The sequence below is a fragment of the Cloeon dipterum genome, chromosome 1 (genome assembly GCF_949628265.1).
Source record: "Cloeon dipterum chromosome 1, ieCloDipt1.1, whole genome shotgun sequence".
NCBI classification, from domain to species: domain Eukaryota; kingdom Metazoa; phylum Arthropoda; class Insecta; order Ephemeroptera; family Baetidae; genus Cloeon; species Cloeon dipterum.
The window spans coordinates 32939387-32961748 of record NC_088786.1 but is presented as its reverse complement, the minus strand read 5'-3'; the positions used below and the strand labels follow the sequence as shown (position 1 = coordinate 32961748).

Below are 22362 nucleotides of genomic sequence, written 5' to 3'. Positions count from 1 at the left end.
ATGCTGCGTTTGATGCGCTAAATAATGATGCCAGGCTGAAATTAATGAGTCAGAGGAGCGCGCGCGGCCATTGTTGCGCCGGGGAAGATCAGACGGCGTGACTAATTTCCGGGAAAAATTGCGCAGCCAGCAGCTCATGACTTAATTAATATAACCACCTTGACCAATCCATTTATACTCGCTCAATAATCGACTGACAGATTAAAACATCAATTGTTGTACAGACTCCGCGGGCTCGTTAAAATATTTAGAGTATTTTTCGGGATATTTACGAATCTTTTGCTGCCAAAGTTCTTCTCCTGCATTTTTTCACGGCGCATACCTCATCCATGTTATGCAAATATATTTATCTGAGACCTATAAGCAGAATATGATAGATTAATTTTAATTCATAGTCATATTTGAGAAAAAGGTTTCTGTTTAAAATTTAATTTTTGTTTTTAAATCTTTCACGTGACTAGAACTTTCTTTTTAATTCAGTCCGTGTGACGTAAATTTCACAAAATAAAGTTTAGGTCTAGAAATTTTACGATTAAAAAATAAATCCAAACAGACCTTTGTGCCACTGCGTTAATCTTAATTTTATTATATATTTATATTTATATCGTTCAGTGATTTGCATTCAGACTTGGCTTCACCGCAGTCTGCTAATAGTAAACGTGTGGCACGCGTCAGACTTCCTTCGACAATAAACCTGGCAGAGTAAATTGAGTGCAATATCAAACACGATTAATCAGCAACAGCAGTTGCGTCGGAATTGTTTTTAAAGAGCAGTTTGGCTGAGGTGGCGAGTGTGCTGACGCGCGTCGGGCAATTTAAATTTCATAATTTAAGCATAATTCAGGGGGCGCAGATGGCGGCGGGCGAAGAGTTATTGTCGTGTCATAAAACACGCGGTGGAAAAAAATTATTGGTCCCCGCATATTGTCCGCAAAAGGGTGCTTTTGGCCGAAAAGTGAGCTGGACACGCCACTTGACACCCTCGCGCGCGCCGCATAGCGATGCGCTGCCGTCGCCGCCGCATCTGTCGCTGAATTAATCGCCACGCGTTCGAACAGCATATATACAGACACCAGGGACAACTTAATGACGGGCTGAAACAAGAAGATGAAGTTATGTAGATTTAATTTACAAAGGTAGAAGGATAAAAGAAATAAAATTAAAAAAACAGTCTACTTTTATTTTCCTTGAGGTTTTTAAATTAGTACATTTTTAGGTTTTTATCTAATTTGTTTGGGAGTGCTATTTTAGCATGTTAAATTGGTACAAACTGAAATTTTGTTTAAATTAAAAGAAACGAACAATAATTTAGTCTACAAGTATAAACGACCTCCATGCACACTTTTTTAAATTGCAGAATGAAAATTTTAAAATCTATAACAAATTTTAATATATTTTTCACACGAAATACAGACAAAAATGGCCCGAAGTAGAGGTGGTTCGGGGTCGGGGGCGGCTATAGGTTGGTTGGTTGGTTGGTCACACTGGTGCGGAATAATTGCAGTCATAAAGCATGAGAGAGCAACCCCATCTGACCGCGCGCAAAACACAAAGCGAGAGGCAGCCAGTCTTTATCAAAACTGCTGCTGCTGCTACAAGCAGATAAGGCAAAACACGCTGTGAATGCGCGACCGAGACAGACACACACGCAGATGATGAAAAGCGCGCAGATCGGCCGGCCGATTAGCCACGCGGCAAACAAAGAGCACCCCGCCTATCTCGCCGTGTTGATCTTGTTGTTTCAATTGTTATTATTAATTTCGCAAGTTAATTCGTTCTGACGCTCGCCTGCCTCGCGCCGCACGCAGCAAATTCCTCCGTGTCCTTTGTTTGCGAGAGGAGATAATGATTTTATTCAAAATATCAAATTAGTACCCTGAGAGATAAAACAATAAATAATTTACTTCTTTAAGAAATCAATATCAATAAAGAGTATAAATAAGTGAAGGTGAGTTATGTAATATAAATTTAGTCTTAATTACCTGCCTATATATGAAACTAACCTGTAAAAAAGACAAACTAACAAACACGTATAACATAAACAAAACACCATAAATGCACACAGTCTAAAAACAGTCATTTTGTTCAAAACTAAAAAAGAAATAAATGAATTTTCCAATTCAAAGTTGGAAATACAGAACGTGTGCCGGACGGAACGGAAACTATATGACGTCAGTTAGCGAAAATCAGATTTCCCCTCTTGTCTGTTGGCAAGTTATTGGTTTCAGTTGGGTGCTCTCAGCGAGCTGCACGGCCTAAATTTCCTAATGGAAGCCCATCATAAAGCATTGACGGTCATTTTAATACTGATGCAGCTGCAGTATTCGCCTTCAAGCGAAGTATGCCATCGCGTTAAATCATTTATTTGTTTAATTGATTAATTTTTCTTCCAGCAAAGTGTCACTGATAGTGTGTGCCGATTAGAAAATTTGGTGACAAGTATGTTTCTCCTCACTGATAATTACATAATTGAATGTTCTATCATGTTTGTGTATATAGAGCAAGATTTTTCTTGGAGGAAGAGATCAGATCAGTTTGAGTGCATTGCAAAATGTAGTGCAGCGACAGAGGCTCAGAGCGACGAGAAATCGAAGAAACCGAGTTTTTTACGACGAATATTTACGCCAGTTATGAAAGCTATTAATTGCTTCACTCAGGTTTGCAAACAGGAATTTCAATTTAGGAAATCATCACTATACCCTGTAATTCTTTTCAAAATAATTCGAAGTTATGTACTCGTACTTGCATGGAAGAAATATTCTTATTTCTTTCGGTTCTCCAGTGCTTTGTGGATGTGTTCAGAAAATTTACAATTTTTCTAGATTTTGCTATAGTTTTTCATTAAATTTTGTTGCATCAGAATAGTAAAACTTAATAATATTGATAAGGATATTAATATTGTACCATTTCATTTTTGTTCACCAGCCTAGAAAGGTCACAGCTTTTTGCAAAGCAAAAGGTAAAAAGTTCTCCATATGCTTCGCAAACTCATTTTTCAGCCATGATTCCACAGTGAAAGAGCTGATAATGCAGCAGAGTGGGGACTATCCGCTGTTTTATTTTCCGGTTTTGATCCAGGTATGGTTTCCAGCTGCGCAATCAGTTTTATAAATGGTTTCTATATGGTTTTAATTAGGATGGTAGATTTAAAGCAGAAAAGTTCTGTCGAAGCCATTTTCTCGACTTTGGTGTCGAATCATCGATGCTGTCATTTATGATGAGCAATTATCCAAGTAATTTTAAATTTTAGAAGTGATTTTGCCCTCTACAAAAATACACACTTCTTGACAGATTTTCCAAAAAATATAAAACTGTGGACCAGCGACGTCGAAGTGATGGACGCGACAGCGAAGAACAGGACGGTCGCCTGCAAAGTCTTTACAATGTGAATAAATAATGTTTCAACAGCTTCAAAAACCCGGATTCGCATAACTGATTGCAGGAGGCGGGGCAACTTCACCACTGAACTCGAAAATTGTGACAATCCTAACTTCTTTATCTGTATACTGCCAGAATTATGCCACGAGGAAACGTGCGCTTCTAGATGCACTGGCCAAAAATGCAAAGAATCAAAGGTTTGAACTCTATTTGCACTTAACAGAGTACACAAATTCTAAATCAACACAGTCTAAAGAAGAGTGTACTGCAGAATGCATGAAACCCAATTGCGGAAATGAAGTAAAAACATTTGGATTTATAAATTAACTGCAAATTAACACAAACAATTGTTCAAGATAACAGCGAAATTTGGATACAGTAAAGCACATGCTCTTTATGGGAAATTTAGTCTCAGCAAATATCATTTTTACAGAATCCTCTGACGGAGAATTCTTTGAAAAATGCGGCTACCAATACCTTGTGTCCAAATCTGTTTCGGTATACTATGAATTAATTTTAAAAGCTTTGTTAATTGACAGTTTTGCATAAACTAACTGTTTGCATCTGTATGAGCCTGGATTTCTTTAACAGTTTTCACCAAATGCGGCTCGAATGTTTTGCTGTACCAAGCAAATGAGTCTCATTGGATTATATTCTGAAGAAGAATCCAAGTGCTTGGCGGCTGAGTTAATCCGTAATACATAGCAAGTATGAAATTCGCCAAAATTTCGGTTCTTTCAAATCCTCAGGTCGCAAACTGCACGTTCAAGCGTTCTGGACGAGTGCGAATGTTTCTGCCACTTGTTCCGACACGTACTTTTGGTGCAATTTAGACGGTTCGGCCGAATTAATTGATTCAAATCTCCTGCCGAACAACCCTGATACGAGCAAAAAATTGGCCGCCCAAGTGGACAACGCAACAGGCTCAATTGTCTATGAATTCGAGAGCAGCTCCTCTTTAAGAAGGGTGATATGCAAAGTAAACCAATGTTGTATGCTGTTCTCGCGAGTAATTTCAATAATTTCAAAAGCGCGTGCTGCCACATAGGTGCACAGAGAGCGTTTGCATTCCTGTAGGCTGCGAACTGGAGGTTAAAATATTAAAAATTATTTAAGTCGTTAGAATTATATTTAATTTGTTTTGCTACTCCATATAGTACAAAGAAAATCTCAAGAGGAAATTCACTCCAGGTAATTTCTAAACTGTCAACTAATATTTGTGCTAAATGTAGAAAATTACTGTTGTCAGCTGTGTATCGACCTGGCTGTGTCTACGTAAATGGTTGCAATAGAATTTACGACGTTTCAACTGTTCTGAAAGTGAGAAACAAGCTAATTTCACGGGTTTAACGCTCTCATGAAAATCCAGGAGACGCAATTTCAGGCTGCAAAATATTCTTGTGCGAATTTCGATGTGAACACCACGTTTTGTGCCTTAGAAACGAAAGAGGAATTTGATTGTCTACTTAAGGTGTTCAAAGGTTGTCCTTTAGAATGTTTAAATACCTGACTGATTATTTTATTTTATTAAATCGTAGCTAACAATATAAAGAGCGGCCAATACTACGTGTCCGCGTCCTCTTTCGGTTGTCCACGCTCGGTCCGGTGGTGCAATGAACGGGATAATCCTTTGATGGAAGGGCCTCACATCCAGTGGGAGGAGGGCGAGCCTTCCATGGATCCGTCCAAGGAGTGTGTCTACGCCCGATACAACAACGTCACAAACCAAATCACCTTTGGAAAAATACACTGTGCAGTGAATTTGTGGTACATCAAGGAAAGTGAACCCATCTACACCAACAACAGTTTTGGACTTGATTAATTTGTCCGTAACTAATAATAATCCAAGTGCATCTACAATTAAAAGAAATTTAAATTCGGTGTATTTGTTTCAAACTCAACGAGCTATTCAGTTTTTTGTATTAAAAAGACGTTTTTATTTGTTTAAGTGACTGTTTTAGATGCAAGATTTCACCAAAATATATTACAGATTAGCAGGGGCAACATCTTTTATTTCTAATTTTAATTAAATTTGCATATAAATTACAATTAAGCACATTTTCGTTGAATTCATGAATGTAATTTTTGAGTACAATCCTCATAGAGTTTTGCATTTTCCTCTTTTAAGAATAAATTAAACGTCTCATACACAAAAAGTTATTTCTAAGTAAGGGCTTATATATATCTTCAAAAGGGAGCATTGAATACAAGCGCAGAGCAGAACAACGAAACGAAACGCAGCGAGGGAGGAGAATGATAAACATGTCGCAAAAGTGTCTCGTTCTGATGAGAGCAACGCTTGCAGACGTCCACGGCACACACTCGCGCACATCAGAGCAAATTAACGTGAGCACACACACATTAAAATGCGAAAACGATGTTTCTGAGAGCGAGATAGGCCTTGCTCCCTCTGTGTGTGTTCCTTTCTCTGCTGAATTCGCCGCCGCCGCGGCAGTGCAAAGGACTGCTCTAATTAAAAACAATTAAACAAAACTCGACCCTTTTATTTTATCTCTCTGTGCGACGACACGCGAGAGAGAGAGAGAGAGAGAGGGAGAGAAGCGCGACGCTCTCATGCGTGATTTTCATCCCTGCACTCTGGTCGGGAAAGAGAAACGCACACACAGCTTTCATCAACTCCCAGCTCTACGCTTTTTTCCTCGTTGGATTACAATTATATGCGTTTTAATCAACTACTTTGCTGCAAATTAAAATAGAAAGTGTCCGGTGCTTTAGCATCATTTAGTGTGTTAGAGCAACTTGCTCTAAAAGTAATAGTAAATTATTTCTTATGATATTGGGACAAAGGAAAACTTTTGGATTTTGGATGATAAATTGCAAATTTTTAAATTGACTGTAAGGCTGCTATTAAATGATGTAAAAATTAGAGATTTTCAGGGCTGCTGCTGCGCAGAAACTTTGACGAAAATTATTTTATGAATTCATTTCTTAATTCTTCTTACAATTCCTCAAAATCGATGTTGTAATTCAATTCGTATTTAAATATTAAAACTTAGGTAATGAATAAACCATATTTCACTTAAGCCCTGAGAGCTATACAAAGATTTTACAATGTTGTGTATAAATTTTGGCTTTGGATAAAGAGACAAAATAGGAACAAGGACATTATAAAGAACTAGTTTTCTAAAGTTCGCTTGAATCAGATTATTATTTTTTTTTAACAAATTCCTGAAATCTATATTAAAGTAATTTCCTTGTTAATAATTATGAGCTTCGAGGAACAAGCTTGTTGCTCTATAAACGTTATTGTAAAATAAAGATTTTCAAATTGGGAAAAATCCCGTTTGCTTGCATGGTCAGGACGAGAAATTTTAAAATTATGCAAGGAGAAGAATCACAGAATAAATTGGAGCACTAGTTTGTATAGCTATTCCACGACCAATTGGAAATTTCATCCACTTCCATCCCGCAAATTTTCCAATTTTAAAATCTTTTCAGACTTAATCAAAGTCAAGGCAAAAATTCCTCCCGGGCGAACGGGTAGAATCATATTCTAACACATCAATTTCACATATGTGTGTTGTCATACATATTTTAGTTCCAAAGCACACGCATTCCTCCGGGTGTCTATTTAATTGAGACGTAAAACACCCTTGTTGCGCTCGAAAATGGTAATTTTATACGCTTCTCTGCCGAACAGGCAAACAATATGCTCAATTTGAAGATGCGCCACTCAGATACCACCATGCTCAGTGAAAAGGGCTCTTGTTGCTTGCTGCGCGCGGAGAGAAAGAGAGAGAGAGAAAAAATATGTAAAATCCGACAGTGAGTGGATGGCGACAACTGATATAGTATAACCAAAATCTCGGTCGCGTCCGCGTGCGTTGTTCATAAAAAGCAATTTCCACAGAGGAGCGTAATAAAATGTTGAATGCTTTTGTGGTGATAATCAGATCATCTATGCACGGTGCTCCCCATTCTTATATTAGGTTAACCCGATCCTCTCAGCCCTGTTTACGGCGGCGAGGGGGCGGAGGAGCAGGCTGAGGTGGAACCCGACTCTCCACCTGCGGGGAGGTCTCAACCTTTTATGCTGCCTGACAACCGCCCGCGTGCAAAAGCAGCGTAAAGCCCGTCGTGCTACCAGTTGATATCATTTTCAAGCTCCTCCGTAAGAAATTCGGTTAAAATCGATTCAGTTTGCAGCAAACAAAACGAAAGAGAGGAACTCTGGAAACATAAAATCGCAGCAAAACTCCAAATCTTCGCTTCAATTTGCGCACGCGCAATCAGGTTATGTTTAATACCCTGTGTCTAGTCTTCTGTTCATTTTATGTGTTATTTTCCTATTTTTTCTGCTTTCTTTGAAAATTGTAAACTATATTTAAAAGAAATTTGCAGTAAAAAAGTTTATAAAAATAATTAAACTGCATTTTTTTTGACTTACCATTATACATATTTCATCCCTTGAGGCCAATCTCATTCTTCTTTCTCTCCCATTTTTGCCCTCCTTTTCCCTTTTACTCCCTGCTAAAAGACAACTTCTTTCTTTCAAAAAATTGATATACCTAATGGAACGACATTCATGGTCAGATAAATATTTAAAATGTAATTTACTGTTAATTCTATCTGTTTTAAAAAATGGAATACGTAATGCGCGCGTTCAATTAAAAAATTACAGAGTGACTCACATTTACACAAGATTTCCTATTTCCTATTTAGGTAACACTCGAAAAAAATAAATCTCATCACAAGATCGAAAATCGGTTCTCAGCTGAAACTTAAAATTTCGTCTCACCATCAGATCGAGTGTAGGGAGGAACATTTTCAGTCTCGACCGAAATTCAATTTTTTCGATCTAATTGCTTTAATTATATTTTGAGCATGCTAATTTCAATATTTGAATTAATTTGTAATAAATCTGCATTAAAATCTAACAAAATTAACAAACCTTCCAAAAATTTCAAATCTTTGAGTGTTATATCAGGTTTGAGAGGCACCCAAATATTGAAAAAATACTATTCTTTGGTCTCTGAAAGTTTTCCATGCATATAATCAATAATAAATTCAAATGACATCAACATAGCATAGTTTTGAATTATTTTCTAGAAACATTTCAGCATTCAACATAACAGGTTGCTCATATTTACCACTAAACGCAGTCAAATTTCGAATCGAGTGGATAAAAACAATGAAAATCATTGACATGATAGGCGAGAGAGCGAAAAAAATTAGGCAGCGTGTGTTTGCTTTTTATCAGCAAGCGTCTACCCGTATAATTTCGCACAAAGTGGGAAGCGGCAGGTAATAAAGCGCGCTCGATTTGATAAAAGGTTAATTATATCGCTTTGCGGCTCGTTGGCGCGCGTGCTCTCTCTCTCTCTCTCTCTCTCTCTCCGCACATCCACAAACACAAACCTTTTCAGGCGTATAGAGCACACATGCAAATACGCTCAGCACTGTACAATTGGAAAACGCGCTGTGAGGCCGTTGTTTTTCCCGCTACGTGCATTCGAACCTGCCTCTTGTAATTATACGCGCGCGGGGCGAATGAACAGGTGAAATTATGAGGGCTTTTACGCCTGTCACCACGACGAGGGCAATGATCTGGATATTTCGCATTCATAATTTCAGCAGAGTTAATTTGTCAACGAATAAGTGCACCATACATACTCATTTGAATTGCTGATGATATATGCTATTTCAAAATACAAAAGCACCACCTTTGTGATCGTTTTGTCCTCGTGTGTGGATTCTGCAGGTTATATTTTGCCTGCAAAATAACTTTGAGTCTGCCTGAAGAAAACATTTTCCAAGGTTAATTTAAAGGCTCCCTGACGGTGAACCTTTTTTTAATCAAATTATATTATTGACTAAAAATTACTTCTTGAGAATATTGGCGATCGCCGATTAGTCACCATGCTTCATCAAACTTCAAAGTGCTCACAAAAGTTCACCGTCAGAGGGCCTTATAGGGTCGTTGGCAGAATCCTAGAGGATGGCCTAATGCTTGCAGTTTAAATTAATTGCAGCTTCGTTGGTTACACAGAAACTTCTCGTGCCTAAATCGAACTAAAATTTGATTTGTGCCGAAAGTTTAAACGATTTTCCTAAATGATATGCATGTTACCCAGTTAAAACTTTATTAATTATTTGTACTGTTTGAATAACTCGTTTCTTTTAAAGCCAAGTGATGAATGTATTTGTGAATTTTGTGGAAACAATTGTGAAAAATACCACCGTGTAAAGAAAATGAGTTATATAGGGTAGCAACAGCTTAAAGATGGAACCCTTGATTGTAAGTTAATTTTCTGCGTACTTTCAATTCCATTTTTTTTATTATATTTGAAAAAACATAAACGTATTTTAATCTGAACTTGAAACAATCTTTGAATGGGTTACATCAAATCAAACATATTTATTTTATACTGCAATATATCATCCCTGTTTCTCCTTTTGACAAGGGGTTCTCTGCGTCCTACCAAGCTGGTGACAATGCAGGTGTGCCTCCAATAAAAGCATAATTGAAATTGACCTCTGCCATGAAGAAGAAGCAGGCAAAAAATTGACAGAGAATAGCCCCGATCTTATCCCATCACAATCTGGAAAAACAGATTTAAATGTATGGATTATCATAATGCATATATTCTCTTTTGTAAAGATGATGAAGCTGTCCATGCGTCCTGCTAGGCTTCTGACGAACCAGGTGCCTCCAGTAGCTGCACTACTGACCAACATTTTACCTTTGCGTTGAATAGATAAACAAGGGTAACACTGAATCAACAAAAAATCCTTAATCTTAGCTTAAAATCTGAAAAAAAGGGATGTCATGTGTAGTTTGATTAATGATAATACCATATATTCACTTTTCGGCGAGATGAATGCCTGCGTCCAACAAATAAAAGCTGGTGCGTGGACAAATCATTTAATTTTATAGGCTTTATGAAAATTGCTGTTGAGATTCAGAAAAAAGCCGACAAAAAACGCTCAGCACCGCATATAGGAAACCCGCTTCTGGGTCTTCCGTTGACACACAGAAAGAATGAGAGCAAGCATAAAATATCCCCTTTGTTGACTAAAATAGGAAGTTTTCTAGTCAAAGTGATGATAATTCAGAGATTTTTATTATACCCAGCAGCAATCGGAAGGCCAATCAAGCGGAGCTTTATTGTGGGAAAGAAGCTGTTCATTAAAGCGGCGTTCGTTATCTTGCACGGCCGAGCGTCGGCCGTCTAAATGAACTAACCCTGTTTCGTTAATAAGCCCCGGCCGGCTCTATATACCTCCCTTGTGGCCACCAACTGACACCCGCCCCAATCTGTCTGCAATCAAGGAGCGCACAAATTTTGTTGAGAGCCAGCTACAGCGCAGCAAGGGTGATGTACACCGCGATAAAACGCGAAAATGCATTAGCAACCGTCAGCACACAATTGATGCTGCGTGTGGCGTCACGCGAGTTCCTTTATGCCTCTTAAATTACAATTTTAAGTCACATCATGGTCTATTTTCTCACCGAGTCAAACTATTAAGCTTTCAAATAATAAATTGCAATTACACATTTCCGGACTTTTCTCATTGTTAGTTAAAAATCTGCTTTGTGACCGTGACCGACAAGGAATTTGTGGAATTTGTACTAAATTTATACTTTCAATCATGGCAACGCTACCTTGTACACCTTTTAAATATTCATTGAATTCACTAGTTGCATAAAACCTAAGTGTTCGAAGCCGCCAACAGATGGCGCCACCGTAGACTTTCGATTTTAAGGCACTTCCGCTGTGATTTCAGACTCAATCTAGCTACTCTGAATTCTTCAATTAATTTGCTATTTTTTGACGTGCTGAAAACCAAAATCGGTTCAGCCAATCGCCGTAGAATCGTGAAAAAATATTTTTTGAAATAAAAAAATATTTTCCAACGTTTCTACGGCGAATGGCTGAACCGATTTTGGTTTTCAGCACGTCAAAAAAAGTCAAATTAATTAAAAAAATTAAAATAGCTAGATTGAGTCTGAAATCGCAGCGGAAATGCCTTAAAACCGCATAAAAAATTATTTTTAAGAAAGTCTGTGGTTGCGCCATCTGTTGGCGGCTTCAATAACTAAGGGTTTATGCAACTGGTCAATTATCTGTATTTTTTATTTGAATAATTTATCCATTTTTAACTACACCAATAAAATAATGTATGCTATACGTACTTAACTATTATAACTGACATTATGTGACCTACTAGTTATAAATAACAATATTTTTTAATCAATCAAAGGTTTTACAATTAAACTAAATTTAACTATAGTAAAATATCTAGCACATTAAATTTGAAAAATTTGAAGTATTTATTTTAAAATAAAATTTCGTCGTCAGAATTCAAAATTCAACGTTATAAAATGATAAAAAAATATATTACAGAACACTGTTTCACCTAAGAAAATTAAAAGTACACATTTAAAAGAAAATACAAAATTTAAACAAACTAAATTTTAGTTTCACGGAATTGAAGCTCATAAAAATAATGTGAATAATTCTGATCTTTAGCATAACTATCACATATAGGAAAGATTACTTCATAATTAAGCGCTGATTAAGGTTGGCTGAGTGCTGGATTTGATTTCTTCGTCAAAAGGAGTCAGATGGAGTGTGTGGACGCAATCACAGCAGAAAGGGGAAGATAAGTCGGCAGTTTGCGGACGACTGAGGCCATCAACCATGCAGCATTACACCGTCTTCGAGATAACAGTTCAAGGAGAATTAATGCACTGCCATGTGTAATTCTGCGCAGAGCTGCTTTATCAGAGAGCGAGAGCCAGAAGAACAAAAAGTTTGCTCAAGCGAAAAGTCAAAAGGCACAAAAGCCGAACTATCGTAGACGCTGTCTTCTCCCGAAATAGGGCGGAAGAATGACTGCAATTTTTTCATTATTATCTGTCAATAAGAGTGGCAACTCAAAGTTGAAATCTTGCTGGGAACAAACAACTAGAGTGATCGGAAACTATGATGGAAATCACTTTTCTCTCGAGAGCGATTCGCTTGTTTGGAGGAGTCACGACTGCGTGCATTATTTTCCATCCCTCTCGCTCCCTCCCTTGGGCCTGGAGTCTCTCGCCACGGGGTTCCGCCATATTTACTGATTTTGTCACAGCTCTCAAATTGATTGCTTTATTCATTCAGCGTGAGAAATGTGTCCGCAGAAGATGACTATCTCTTTTTGCTGCACTGAATCAAACGCCAAAGCTGCAGGGGAACTGAGGCAACATTCACACCTACCGCGTGCATTTCGCTTTTGTTCAAAAAGATCCAACAAATTATACCATTTGTTTCTCAGGTTCGTATAGAAATGTGATTTACTCTTTGCTTAGGATGTCATGCAAAACGTTTGAATGAAAGAAAATAGAGGTTGAATATCTTATATGTAGCCCAGTACACGGTGATTTTAAGTATAAATAATCTAACCTTTCATCTGCACTTTTATCATTTGTTTTGATGGTGAGAAATTTATTTAAGGATGGCAAATAAATTTAATTTTATTTCAGGCAATGTAGCATAGCCATTTTTTTAACGGATGCTAAATTTCCATTTTTCTTCCGTAAGGGAATTTTGGAATCTAGCCTAGGCCAACAATATATTTTTTTCCTTGGGAAAATATCTCACTCCATCTTGAGATTTAATTTTTCCTACAACCTTAAAATCACTGTTCTCCCGATGATCTAGACTTGTTTTTAATTTTTACGGCCGTAGAGCCATTAAATAAATTCATGGCCTCTTAAATTCACCCAGAGATGTGTTGAACCAAAATTGCAAGAGTGATTTATTCCGTTTATTGATAGACGAAAAAACTCATGTTCTCGAGACACACGCTTAACACAAATTTAAATTAAACTCTTGCTCTTAATTCGCGATATATTGATGACTATACTTCTACTAAACTATGAATCAGTTCCGACATTTTATTGATAAAAACGACACAAATTATTCCAGTAACAACCAAAAATCATTAATTTCTTAAAATTTCCTATATACGATTATTATATTTTGAAAAGGAGAAAGTCAAAATGAAATTGGGCACATGCCGCTCTAGCGAGAGTGACGTGTGTGCCCCCGCGGGCCAATTATCGGCGTCGGATGCATTATCAGCGCGCCATTAATCACCTGCGACACAATAAAGTGCAGGTGTAAACGGCGGAAAAAGACACGCGTGGAGCATCTCGTCGGCTGCATGTATTCGGAATTAACAGCTCGATGCGCGCGACAAAGGTGTGCTATCGCGCGCGCAGCAAATGAATAAAAAAGCATTAAAACATATATATGTGTGTATAGGTGAACAAAGGTAGATGGGTCGTGCGCGTACCCGCATAAAGTAAAGCACACGAGTCGCTGAATTATAATAACTGGCGCGCGGCGTGCCATAGGCAGCTGCTTTTTATTCTTTCCTCTGGAATTGTCGCTCTCTGCGCGCTCTGCTCGATATCACTCCAGTCGCTATAGCTGTCTGCGGCGCAGATTATTTTCATTTACGTGTGTATTATTTGGCCCAAACGACGGCCAGACCCTCTTAATTCCTGATAAGTCTGACGCGCGCGCTCGTTTCAGTTGCGTTTGCAGTGGACCCGCAGAAATCGGGAAGTTATATTGCAAGCGCGCGCGAGCGCGTGTCCTCGCGCCTTGTCCAGGGCTGTGTTAAAGCATTTAGCGAGACAACTGACCACAAACGAAATCTCGATTGGATTCGACTCGTCAAAGGATTGATCAAAGAGAGGAGGAGCGGAAAAATAAATCATTTTAAATATTGCTAAAGATTAGGCAGGCAGAAGAAAACTTAAGAACAGAACAGAATTCAATGTCCACTGTTCAAATAAATGTCTATTATTGTACATAGTTGAGGAACTAGAAGAAAATTAATTTGTCTTGAATCACAGACCTGCTAGGAAAAATTAGATAATGGTAATGACAGTTGTGATAGACGTGTGCCGTGTGCGAGAACCTATTTGTTGATAGAAAATATGCTCTCTTTTAATTTTTGAGTTGAGCATAGAAAACTCTGGGTCAATTTCCAGAGCTATGAATTTAATGGAGAATACATTAGCCTCCTGGAGAGAAAATCCAGAAAGCAACCTTAGTCTTTTTGCTTTTGCCTGTGCTCTCTCTAGTTTTTGGAAACAGAAGATGGTTTTTAGCCCTAATTTTTTTTCTGAAAGGCAGGTGAAAAATGAGGTTATGAGTTTCATTTTACCAGAAAATCATCAGGTTTTTGAAGCTATTCTCTATTTAATTTAATCTCTAATTAAATCCTGTTATTTAATCATCTCAATATTTTGTCATTTCACTTTCAAAATGTTTAGGGGGTTTCCAGAATCTTAACGTTGTTTGCTTTTTCAAAAATGTAACCTGCTGCCACCCACCCTTGGTTTACAATCCGCGCAGAGTAGAACATTTATTTTGGTGATTTGACCATTGAGAGTTTTCTCCCTTTTAATTTTCATATTAACAAATCTCTTAATGGTTTTAAAAAGTTTAAAGTCACTGCATTTTTAATTTTAATTTAGTTAACAAACCTAAATTAAGAATAGAACCAGCTGAATCACTGTCAAACAGTATTCAGAAATATATTGCGAGGGTAGTCTTGAGGATTCGTTCATGCACTTGAAGAAGAAATCGGAATTTCGTCGTAGGGTTGCAGTTGGCAGCCGAAACTAGTAGGCAAACGACGATTTTTTTCAACGAGAAATTCTCGTTTATATCTTTTTCTAGTCCTCAGAAATGCCTTATGATAAATTATTATCCTGCTTGCATTAAACTATCCTTAGATTGAGATATTTTATTCAAGCAAAGATTAGAAATACCCTATAATTTTGTATACCATTAAATTTACATACGGATTAATAATTTGAGCACGCTGTTTTCTGGTTATGCCTCTATTGCGCTATCTGCTCTGTATATATATGTCAAAGAAAAATAATTAAATTTATTTGTTCTTAACAATCTAAAACTTTTTGGGGACGACATTAGACCTGGAGTTAACGCAACAAAACTCAACTCAAAGCAATTAATTTTGTAATTTGTTTTAAAACCTGATTAGAAATTGTATCAAGTTTTGAGCGGAAATCGCTTTTTAATTTTGTTGCTAAATTTAGCATTTCATAGAACGCTTTTTTGCTAAGTGGGTACCAACCAATCAGCTGGATTTTCCTTCGCCGACTGTTTTTCACAACCCTGACTGGACCACACACTCGTCATATTCTTGGATTATCACCTTTTCTAGACGACGGACGCGAGCTATAGCACAATAAGGGTGCCTGCGGCGACCGCGAGGTGCCTATTTGCCTTGCTACCAGCAGGTTAAAGGTGTGCGCGCCAGACTTTGTCACTCGCGCGCCTTAATTATTCAGCTTTGATGATTTATCGGCCGAAAAGGATTCTTCATATAATTAAGGGCAAAAGCGCGCAAGCGGCGGCACTTTTCTCCGCCGTAAAAAAATACATAAAAGCAGAGGCAAATAACACGCGTGCCTAAACGGCGCTCGGCTGAACACACGTGTAATGCTTCGCGGAAAGGAAGCCCGCCGACCGCTCTAGACGCTTTAATTGCTGCGCTGGTTTTGTGACGCTGATCCAATTAGTGCTGTAATAATTTAAATTATAATGAGCTAGAATTGAAATGAGCTAGCTTATAAATAGATTAATAACATCAAGAAACATTAATATGCAAGTTTCAATGCGAATAATTGATATTTTCGCCGTTTCAGTTGGTGAAATGTTCAATCGCATGAGAGGCAGTTTGTCTCTATTAAATTGCTTGAAATTTTATACACTTGCAGCATAATTTGGTCGAATTATGCATGTAAATTTTGGAAAATTTTACAGAGCAGTTCGTTATTAAGGAACGGCGTCAAGCAGACGTAAAAGTACGACTTCTTCATAACGACAAACTCGGTAATTCAGTTCAAGCGTGTGTTTCTCTGCGTGAGTTTTCATGTTAATAAGCAATTGTGCGTAATTTTGCATATGAACTAGCAGAGTCGGCGCTCCTTTTCGGCATGAAAATCGTGTAATAATTTCTTCTTTGCGTTCTGATGAATGTAAATTAAATTTTTATTTGGCGGCCAGAATGAATGAATTAAAAGGATCTCGTTGAAGCACTGGCAATTACGCCTAATAAGCGTGAGACCAAAAAGATATACCTCAGCAGTCTGATTTACGTTCGAAAAAACACAGATTTTCAACGTTTTATGGAGTTCTTTTTTAATTTCTAAAGCACAACCGAATTAGGGTCAGTAAAAAGTGACTTAAAATCCTTCGAAATTGATGTTGGCATTTACTTAAAGTGGATGGTTACATGAAATGGATATAAAGCTATAATTTATCTTACACCCAACAGTATTAATCGAAATTTGGCTCTCTTGTACTGGCCAGAAAATGATTTATGGGCTGCGGGACCGTTTCAAGGTGATTTCCGTACGCTCGTGCCAACGATTTACAGATGCAGAGAGGGAGCGAGATCTGGAAAAATGCAGATTCATCAGGAAATCGACGGACACGTACAAACGAAAATTATGCAAAAGAGAAGTTGACCAAAATTCGGTCTGTTACAAACCAGTTGTATCTCGTTCCAGCAGTCAACACAAATTACAAAAAAATGCTCCAACTCGTTTGTCGTTTCGAGAAATGTGGCACTAACACTTCCATTAACGCAACGTTCCGATGCCGATGGACATTAAAATTTTTCGCGTGCAAACTTTGGCCACACAAGACGTGCGTGCCGCGAGCAGGTCTTTTTCCTTCCTTCGGCGAGCATTCCTCGCACAGGGGCATTATCCACCCCCTTTTTGTCTAGACGGCAGAGACGTGAGCGTCGTTCTCCAGTTTCTCGCTTTTGTTCTTGAACTGAACAGCAGCATTCTTCTGGCGCATCTCGTTATCGCGTTCTGGACCCCTGCTGTGCGTAATTCGAGAGCCACGGCTCATCTCTCTCGTTTATCTCCGTCCATAACAATGGCTTTGATGGCGCGTCCAACACGTTTTTAATTATGCATCACGTCTCCACTTGACAACAAAGATAGGATTTCGCGAAATTTTATTTCGCTATAAATCCCCACTAAATATTACTGCTTACTCACATTTTTAAAATTATTAAACCGGCGTGGTGGAAAAAGCAGTAATCTTTCAGCGCGCGTGGCACTTTTATCCGTCAAAAATCCAAATCACCTTTTCCTAACCTTTTAACCGTGCGATAGTATAAGGAAAAGGGTAGCTCCTTTTGTGATCATCAGAGGAAGATGCGATCTAAAGTCTCTCTCCTCATTTTATTCCATCCGAAGCGATAAATACGAGCGAATTGGCCAGGAAGAATTCACCAAAACCAACACACGCAATAATATAAAAAACGAACGCATAAATAAGATTTTTTGTCATTTAAACATAAATCTGACGGCCACACCGGTGTCGTTCTTTCCTCCCTTGATCGCAAACAACCCTCGTGTCTGGCTTTGGGAATAAAAGAGATAGAGGGATGGCACGGCCCATCAATAACGCACGCGTTTGGGGGCAAATAAAATGCCATTTTCGTGCTTAATTTATATTCCACCGGGGCGTGCTGCTTTTTATGTTAAGTTGCAAAGTTATTGTTCACGCTTGCACAAAAAATGAGCAAATTAGGAGCCAATTGAGAGCGTCAAGGGAGGAAAATCAGCGCTCGTGTTCGATTTAATAGTCCTTAATGGAAGTCTTTGTGCTCTCCCAGCGAGCGTTTATCTTTTATCACTGAAAGCTATCAAAAAAATTAAAACGCATGCCGGAAATCATGAGTCTGTGTACGCAGAAATGATTTGGTAATGTAACGTAAATAACGACATGCTAATTTTCTCGGCGCAATTTACGCTTGACAGAAATTACTAATCGGTGCAATTTTTCATTTCGAGCAGGCTTGTTAGAACAACGAGGATTAATTTAGATATTTTTAACTTGCCTCCCGCTCGCTAATTTCTGTTTCGACCTCTCACCTGCGAAGTCATTAAAAAAACAGCTTTATGCATGATGATGTTGGTCGATTCATTTCTAAAAGAACAGGTTCCGCAAGTCTAACGTTCGTTTCAGGTGTTTTTTTCAAGAAGAAATATTAAATAATTTTATCTAACTGGGCAAAAGCAGTGCCCAGGAATATAGAAACGAAATCTTTACTTCAATCCCATCCTTGAAAGAGCAGGCGGCTAGGCACTTAATTATTTTCGCTTCATCAAAAGGAGCCTCACAGCCATTACATAATTATCAACTACTTATTGAGCCAGCACAAAATGTTTGTAGCTATATGTAGGGATTAGATATGGATTTATAGTCCTTAATGAAGTCTTCAAGCTCATTTTAAAACAAGTTTTAAAAAAACGGGTGACACTCTCGAGGAAGATGCTTTTAATCCCATTTATGCGGCTGCTGGTAATGAATATAAGCATTCCGTTTGGGATTTTTAATTCCAAGGTACAATTTTAATTCATGCAACGAAGACTAGAATATGGTAATTTCACCCCCCCCCCTTCTCGCTTCGACTTATTCGCTCGACCGATTCGTCGCCCCCGGGTCGTGGTCGCCCTCCCGCGCGGAGTCGCGGCCGTCTCCGCGGCGCGCGGCAACTCTAGAGCGGTCGGCCGCCTCGAGAGTTCGGGCGGTCTCTACGGCGTGCGGCAACCCTAGGGCGGGCGGCCGCCTCGAGTTCGGGCCGTCCCCGTGGCGTGCGGCAACCCTTGCGAGCGCGGCCGACTTAAGTTGGGTCCGGTCGTGTGGTGTCTGGCAACCCTAGAGTGCGCAACCGCCTTTAGTTTTGGCCGTCCCGATGGTGTCTGGCAACCCTAGGAGGCGTGGAAAACTTAAATGTTAGGCGTCTGAAGGGAGAGTGGTAACCCTAGGGTGGGCGCGTGGGCGGCCGCCTTGATTTTTGGGAGTCCCTACGGCGTGTGGCAACCCTAGAGTTGGCGGCCACGTTGAGTTTTGGCAACCTCTATGACATGTGGCAACCCTAGGAGGCGTGGCAGACTTAAGTGTTAGGCGTCTGATGGGAGAGTGGCAACCCTAGGGGGGCAACTGACTCCAGTAGGGGGTAGCTATGAGGATGCGGCCGCCCCACTCGGGTGCCAGACAAAACTTATTGGCAAACTCTGGGGTTATGGCAACCCTATCGGCGCGGCCGTTCCCGAAGCCACCCCCGGGAGCGGCGACTTCGGGGCCCCGCCGCGCCCCTTTCCCGCAATTTCCGACTCCGGTTCCCCGTGCTCGCCTCGGCCGCCTCCCGCCTCCCGCGCCTTCGCGAATATCGCGCCGATCCCACGACCCGCCCCGCGGGTGCCCCTCGTTCGCGGGGCTCCCGAGCGCCCCACGGGCTTTCGCGGGCTCCCACGACGCCTAACTCCACGACCCGTGCGCTACGGCCCACTCGAATTTCGGCCCGATCGGCGCCGCTGTTCCCGAGCCGACACCGGGGGTGCGAACTTCGGGGCCCCGCCGCGCCCCCTTCCCGCGCTCGGCGACCCCGGGTCCCTATGTTCGTCCGGCTCGCCTCGGCCGCCTCCGCCACCTTCGCGAAACTCGCCTTGATCCGACGACCCGCCCCGTGGGTGCCCCTCGTTCGCGGGGCTCCCGAGCACCATCAGGTTTTCACGGGCTTCCGCGACGACGGCGCCCAACTCCGCGACCCCCGCGCTACGGCCCACGCAAATTTCGGCCCGATCGGCGCGGCCATTCCAAAGCCACATCCGGGGGCGGCATCTTCGGGGCCCCGTCGCGCCCCTTTCCCGCGCCCGGCGACCCCGGATCCCTATGCTCGTCTTGCTCGCCTCGGCCGCCTCTTCCACCCCCGAATATTTCGCGCCGATCCGCCGACCCTCCCTTCGGGCGCCCCTCGTTCACGGGGCTCCCGGGCGCCCCGCCGACTTTTGTGGGGCGAACGCGCCCGCGCGGCGGCCTCCCGGGTCGCCGCCGGTGCCGCCCGCCGAATTTCGGCCCGATCGGTGCGGCCGTTCCGAAGCCACCCCCGGGAGCGGCGACTTCGGGGCCCCGCCGCGCCCCTTTCCCGCGCTCGGCGACCCCGGGTCCCTATGCTCGTCCGGCTCGCCTCGGCCGCCTCCTCCACCGCTGAAAATTTCGCGCCGATCCGACGACCCGCCCCATGAGTCCGCCTCCTTCGCGGGGCTCCCGGGCGCCCCGCGGACTTTTGCGGGGCAAACGCGCCCGCGCGGCGGTTTTCGGGGTGTGCCCCGGAGCCGCCCACCGAATTTCGGCCCGATCGTTAGACGAAAGTTTTTTCGGGGGCGGTTTTCGCCCCCTGGGGGGCGTCCGGCGCCCGGGCGCCCATTTGAGAAAACGCTCGCAGGGACCTCCCCGGCCGTTCCGCGTCGTCGGCTCGACTTCGAATTTTTTGATTTCGTTGTTTTTTTAATATATAGTAAGTAAGATTAAGTCCGATTAAATATATTTCGGAGGAAAATTTAATTTATTTGTAATTACTATGCACGGAAATAGATTCATTCATGAAACTTTAAATTTTATATTTTGGCGGGCTCGGGATAATTAGTTAATATATGAGCAGAAATATCTCTCTTTCTTGGCGGTCCCTTTCTCTTCTTCCATTAGTTCCTCAGTCAGATCCACACCGCCAGGTTGAGCAGGCGGTTCATTCAGACCCATGCTGAGTCCGCTGAAGAATTGGTTGGCGGTCCACACGCCCTCGAGCACCTTGCCCCTGTTGGGCATGACGTAGGCGCCCCTGCCGTCAAACTTTCCATCCCTGAACTCGCCGACGTAGTAGTTTCCGTTGCTGTTGTACCAAGTGCCGAAGCCGTGCATCCTGTCCGCCAACCACTGGCCCGACGTTTGGCAGCCGTTGTTGTGCATCATCGTGCCCCAGCCGCTACGCACACCACTCCTGTATTCCCCTGTGGGAGAGAAGAAAAATCTAGAATCAAGACAAGAAATCTGCAGGGACCCGGAACCTTCGTAGTAGGTTCCATTGGGCAGGAAGCCAATGCCCAAGCCGTGCTGTTTGCCGTTGCGCCACTGCCCTTCGTACAAGAGGTCCAACCTGTCGTAAATGGCGTCCTGCTTCTTCAGGATGCCGTAGCCGTGTTTCTTGTTGCGGCTCCAAACGCCGTAGTACCTATTTTTTAAATTAAATATGATAATAAAATCTGTATCTTTTGTGGATGACGTTTATTGTATGCACAGAGGGTTTCAAAATTCAGCTTTATTTTTTTAATTCCAAACCTATATCCGTCAGCGTCGCGTTGTTCGCCAAGTCCGTCCTTCTTGTCCTTCCACCAATGGCCGCGGTAGCAGCTGCCGTTGACCCAGTAGATCTCGTGGAAGTCACCACACTTTTTAGTCGTCTCCTCTCTTAGATGCGACCGCGATGGGCCGTAGTCGTGCTCCTTCAGAGTTGGCATAAAACTTTGAAATTTTGGTTTAGAGTGCTGAAAAGATTGAAATCTGAAACGTCAATAAATAAATTTATAACAACAATCAGAATAAAATTGGTGTTGTGTTACTCTCAAAGGTATGATCTGATTGTTTAGCTTTTTTGTGAACATTTTTTAACCGAATTCTTCATTTCGGTGGTTTTAAACCTTCAAAATCAATGTGGTCATGCGAATAGTTTATCCGAATATAAAAAATATCGGCGTTGGTTTTGGTAGACTTCGTGTCTAAAAAGTAGAAATTGTAGAATAAATTGTCATTCACCGTTATAATGGCGGTGAAACAAGATCCTAGAGGCGATAATGTGACAACACAATCGTATAAGCCAGATTACACGACGCTCTTTGACCCAATGCAGCTGAAAAAGGTGGATAATCCGGAAAACGGCACCTGCTGGGCTGCACCATTAGCACACAATGAATAAATTGGTTTGCAGGACCGCACCCACATAAAATTGGCAGCGGACCGGTCTCACCTGCTTCACGAAATTGACGAGAATTTGTCGCAATGATATTCGGAAATTTGGGACCGCGACACCTTGAGGCAAATTTCTTGCAGTAAATCTTCTGCCTTT

At 41.2% G+C, this 22362-nt stretch overlaps 2 protein-coding genes across 2 annotated transcripts; one reads left to right on the top strand and one right to left on the bottom strand.

Moving 5' to 3' along the window:
* Nucleotides 1-2131: 2131 nt before the first annotated feature.
* Nucleotides 2132-5378, top strand: LOC135945764 (uncharacterized). The gene is made up of 18 exons (XM_065493631.1): nucleotides 2132-2339; nucleotides 2394-2439; nucleotides 2500-2657; nucleotides 2926-2959; nucleotides 3014-3078; nucleotides 3137-3233; nucleotides 3292-3385; nucleotides 3443-3575; nucleotides 3628-3678; nucleotides 3735-3756; nucleotides 3812-3876; nucleotides 3970-4072; nucleotides 4128-4357; nucleotides 4410-4469; nucleotides 4536-4569; nucleotides 4628-4698; nucleotides 4748-4859; nucleotides 4917-5378. Exons 1-18 carry the CDS (start codon nucleotides 2268-2270, stop codon nucleotides 5198-5200), a joined length of 1731 nt encoding a protein of 576 aa, XP_065349703.1. The 5' UTR covers nucleotides 2132-2267; the 3' UTR covers nucleotides 5201-5378.
* Nucleotides 5379-20885: 15507 nt separating this feature from the next.
* LOC135948028 (MORN repeat-containing protein 3-like) lies at nucleotides 20886-21816 on the bottom strand. The gene is made up of 3 exons (XM_065497083.1): nucleotides 21579-21816; nucleotides 21308-21471; nucleotides 20886-21250 (listed from the first exon to the last, which is right to left on the bottom strand). Exons 1-3 carry the CDS (start codon nucleotides 21755-21757, stop codon nucleotides 20886-20888), a joined length of 708 nt encoding a protein of 235 aa, XP_065353155.1. The 5' UTR covers nucleotides 21758-21816.
* Between the last annotated feature and the right edge of the window lie 546 nt (nucleotides 21817-22362).